Genomic DNA, 3,631 nt, shown 5'->3' with positions numbered 1-3,631 from the left:
TAAATCAATTATTAATCAAAAATCGAATTTCAATAACTTTTCTTTATAATGCAATAAAATCTGGCGAGCAGCTATTTAAACGATCAAACACTTCGTTTGTTTATTTGTGGCTTGAAGTTAGGCTCGCAGAAAATGCCGTTCATGGGTTAAATTTAGTAGGAATAACACAACCTGTGACGTAGGCTATAGTATACCCGATTAAAACGTATTAGCGTTTTATATAACATGGATTAGCCATAGGTTGCTCACTACGTGCTCTTGCGCGCCGAATCCAATCAATTAAAAATGAAAACTGTTGCCAGCGAGAGAAAAGAAATATCACCGGTTTTATTGATACATACATACGTACGTATTAGCGTTTTATATAATATAGATTAATAATTTTGAAATTTCCAAAATGTATCTAGTTTCTCTAGTGCAGCTAGGCAACCATAATGTTAAACAACAACCTATAAACTTATTTTTTTTATTGAATGAACAGTTATTAGATCACACGGTTCGTTTCTAAATTTCATCAATACATTTCTCCAAATTCGCATTTTATGTCCATGTTTTTAGTTCGAAGGTAGGCTTCAACAGAAAACAACATTTAACAGCTATAAACAGGGTGCTTGTAGCTTTGTCTTTGTAGCGTAAATTACGTCAACTTAACGCAAAGATGCGTAGCATCTAAAATAAACGTGAGCATGCGCAGTTGCTTCAATATGACGTAGGGGAGCGTACGTAATTTATAGTAAAAGTACGAAATCTACCTAATGTAAAAAAGGAAAGTAGTTAAATGCTTTCAACGTATTGCGTAAAACTTTGTAAACGCGAAAATGGCCATCAATTAAACAGCCATGGTTAAATACTTACCATCAAGAAACAACCATGGTTATATAGTTAAAATCGAATAAACAGCCGGGTTAAATAGATACCATCAAATAAACAGCCATGGTTACCATGGAATAAACAGTTACTTTTCTCTTTTCCAGAAGAGAGAAAAGTAAACAAAGTACATAGCAAGAAAGAAAGTTATAAAATAACAAATTAAATCTAAAATGTACTTAATAACACTAAATCAATCTAATTAAGATCTAGGGCATGGATTATAATCGTCTGTAATTTGAGTTACAGATTGAGGAAAATTATTTTGCATAAAATGAGTGCATATGTAAGGGGCAGACGATTAAAATATCCTTCACTTGGGATAAACATTTAATCTTCGAATTTTACGATAAACTTCTTTTATTATCTTTTGAAATTACAATGCAGGGTCCAATAAATCTAGATTGGAAGGAATTACCTGAATTTAAATATACAATGCCTGAATATAGGATGAACAATGTCGTTTTAAAATAATATTCCCACATATTTATTCATTTTATTCACAGTCACCTAAAAAAATCATTTTTTTTCGAAGAAGAAAAAGAAGCATAGCTATTTGGCAACACGATTTTCAAAGTTGTTAGCAACTTAAAACGTTTTCATATTTGTGCATGATTTTCAACTGTAATTTTGTCAGGTGTGCATCTCATTTCTTGGTCTTCGTTTCAAAAGAATAAAACGGAAAAAAAGGCAGTTTCGTTAATTCTTAAAATAAATACATGGTCTTCTGCTTCATAAAATATTGCAGTTATTTATCGCCAAGTCATTTAGTAAATAATTCGTACTTCTATACGAAAAACAGCGTCACAATCGTTTTAGATTTTGAACGAGTAAAATTACTTTTCATTCATTACTTTTTCTTGTGTCACACATTCCTACGTATGTATTTTTTTTTTCAAGTAAGGTTGATTATTATTAAAATCTAAGTAAAGGTACTTCTCGGCCTTCGTTTCAAAAGAATAAAACGGAAAAAGACACTTTTCGTTAATTCTTAAAATAAATACATGGTCTTCTGTGTCAAAAAATATTGCAATTATTCACCAAGGCATTTAATAAATAATTAGAACTTCCATACGAAAAGCAACGTCACAATCGTCATAGATTTTCAACGAGTAAAATTACTTTTAATTTATTACTTTTTCTTGTGTCACACATTCCTAAGATATATTTTTTTCAGGTTGAATATTTTTGAAATCTAAGTAATCGTTTATTTTGCTAGGATTAACATAATCTTACAGCAAACTAACAAAATAATCCTACGTGAAATTATAATAATTATCTAATTTAGAAAAAAATTTATCTTTTTTTCTTTTCTTTTTTTTTTCTTCCTTTTTTTCTAAATATCCACTTTTAAGGGAAAATAAATACTATGGGAATTGATGCGTGTAGCGAGCAAGAGTCGGAATTATATAGTCCTAATCTTTTTAAAAAGAGCTTAATTTACTTTTTTAAATTCTTCACTTTTTAAAACTGAATATTACTTACCTAAGAATTTAATTTTTAGATTTTTCTCCTTAAAAGTGTTTAAGGAATTCGGAATCAAAAAAAAAAATATTCAAACTATAAAACTAACCAAAAAGAAAAAAGAAAAAGTAATTATTAAACTGCTTTTAACATTATTTTTCATTTGTATTTTAGTTTAACGAACCATCAAAAATAAAATCTGATGAAGATATTGTTCAAGATAGAATTTTGTGTAACGATCCAGTCGGCCTGCGAGAATTCTTTAATATGAAGGCAAACATCAGAGAAAAATACCTCCCTTCTATTATCCTCACCCCTCTTGATGTAACAGCGAAGGACTTTTCAAAACAGTTACCCCGAAGGAAACAGTTACCCCATACACCTCTGAAGCGGAAATTACGATCATGGAAAAGGGGTGAAGATCAAAAGGAAAAATCTCTTCATCCGTAAACAACAAATTGTATGAGAGCTGCTCAATATAAAAGTGGATATTTCAGAGACTCCTTGCCGCTTGTGGTCGTTAGGACATTTTTTTAACGTTTGACATTGGCGGAGATTCTGACTGTAGATAAGATTGCAAACCAACAAGCTTGCAGCTCTAGTTCTTCAATCCCAAGCTGGCTCCCTGTGGGTCGCTGTCCTTCTTTTGCAGATTTTAGATGATTTGTATTCGAAGAGATGATTTTTTTAAAGATAGAGTGACACTGACTGGCATATAACATTGATTATATATAACTTTTCCGGCATTCCTTACAATGATGTTCTTTTAAATGTAAGAGCCATTGCCAGGTATTTCCTACACTAATATTTTTTACTTACTTAAATTGTGTTGACTATGTATAACTTTTCCAGCATTCCTTACAATGACGTTCTTTTAAATATAAGAGCCATTGCCAGGTATTTCCTACACTAATATTTTTTACTTACTTAAATTGAATTGACTATGTATAACTTTTCCGGTGTTCCTTACAATGATATTCTTTTAAATATAAGAGCCATTGCCAGGTATTTCCTACACTAATATTTTTTACTTACTTAAATTGTGTTGACTATGTATAACTTTTCCGGCATTTCTTACAATGACGTTCTTTTAAATATAAGAGCCATTGCCAGGTATTTCGTACACTAATATTTTTTACTTATTTAAATTGGGTATACTATAGCCTACGTCACGGGATGTGTTATTCCTGCTAAATTTAACTAAAAAACAGCATTTTCTGCGAACCTGATTTTTAGCAACAAGTAAACATTAAATGAAGTGTGTTGTTATAAGTCGCTACTCGTCAGGTTGGAATTGTAT

The 3,631-nt window shown here is 30.8% G+C and overlaps 1 protein-coding gene across 1 annotated transcript in view; it reads left to right on the top strand.

The window, feature by feature from the left end:
* The window catches only part of LOC107456854 (serine-rich adhesin for platelets-like), a 25,826-nt gene extending 23,045 nt beyond the window's left edge, over window positions 1–2,781 (top strand). Inside the window, exon 4 of the mRNA XM_071181862.1 lies at window positions 2,506–2,781. Within this exon, the coding sequence (XP_071037963.1) occupies window positions 2,506–2,781 (276 nt within the window). The remainder of the gene's footprint in view (window positions 1–2,505) is intronic.
* The last annotated feature ends 850 nt before the right edge of the window (window positions 2,782–3,631 follow it).

The sequence above is a fragment of the Parasteatoda tepidariorum genome, chromosome 6 (genome assembly GCF_043381705.1).
Source record: "Parasteatoda tepidariorum isolate YZ-2023 chromosome 6, CAS_Ptep_4.0, whole genome shotgun sequence".
Classification (NCBI taxonomy): Eukaryota; Metazoa; Arthropoda; class Arachnida; order Araneae; family Theridiidae; genus Parasteatoda; species Parasteatoda tepidariorum.
Note: the sequence above shows the minus strand (reverse complement) of the source record. Positions and strands in the feature narration are given on the sequence as shown.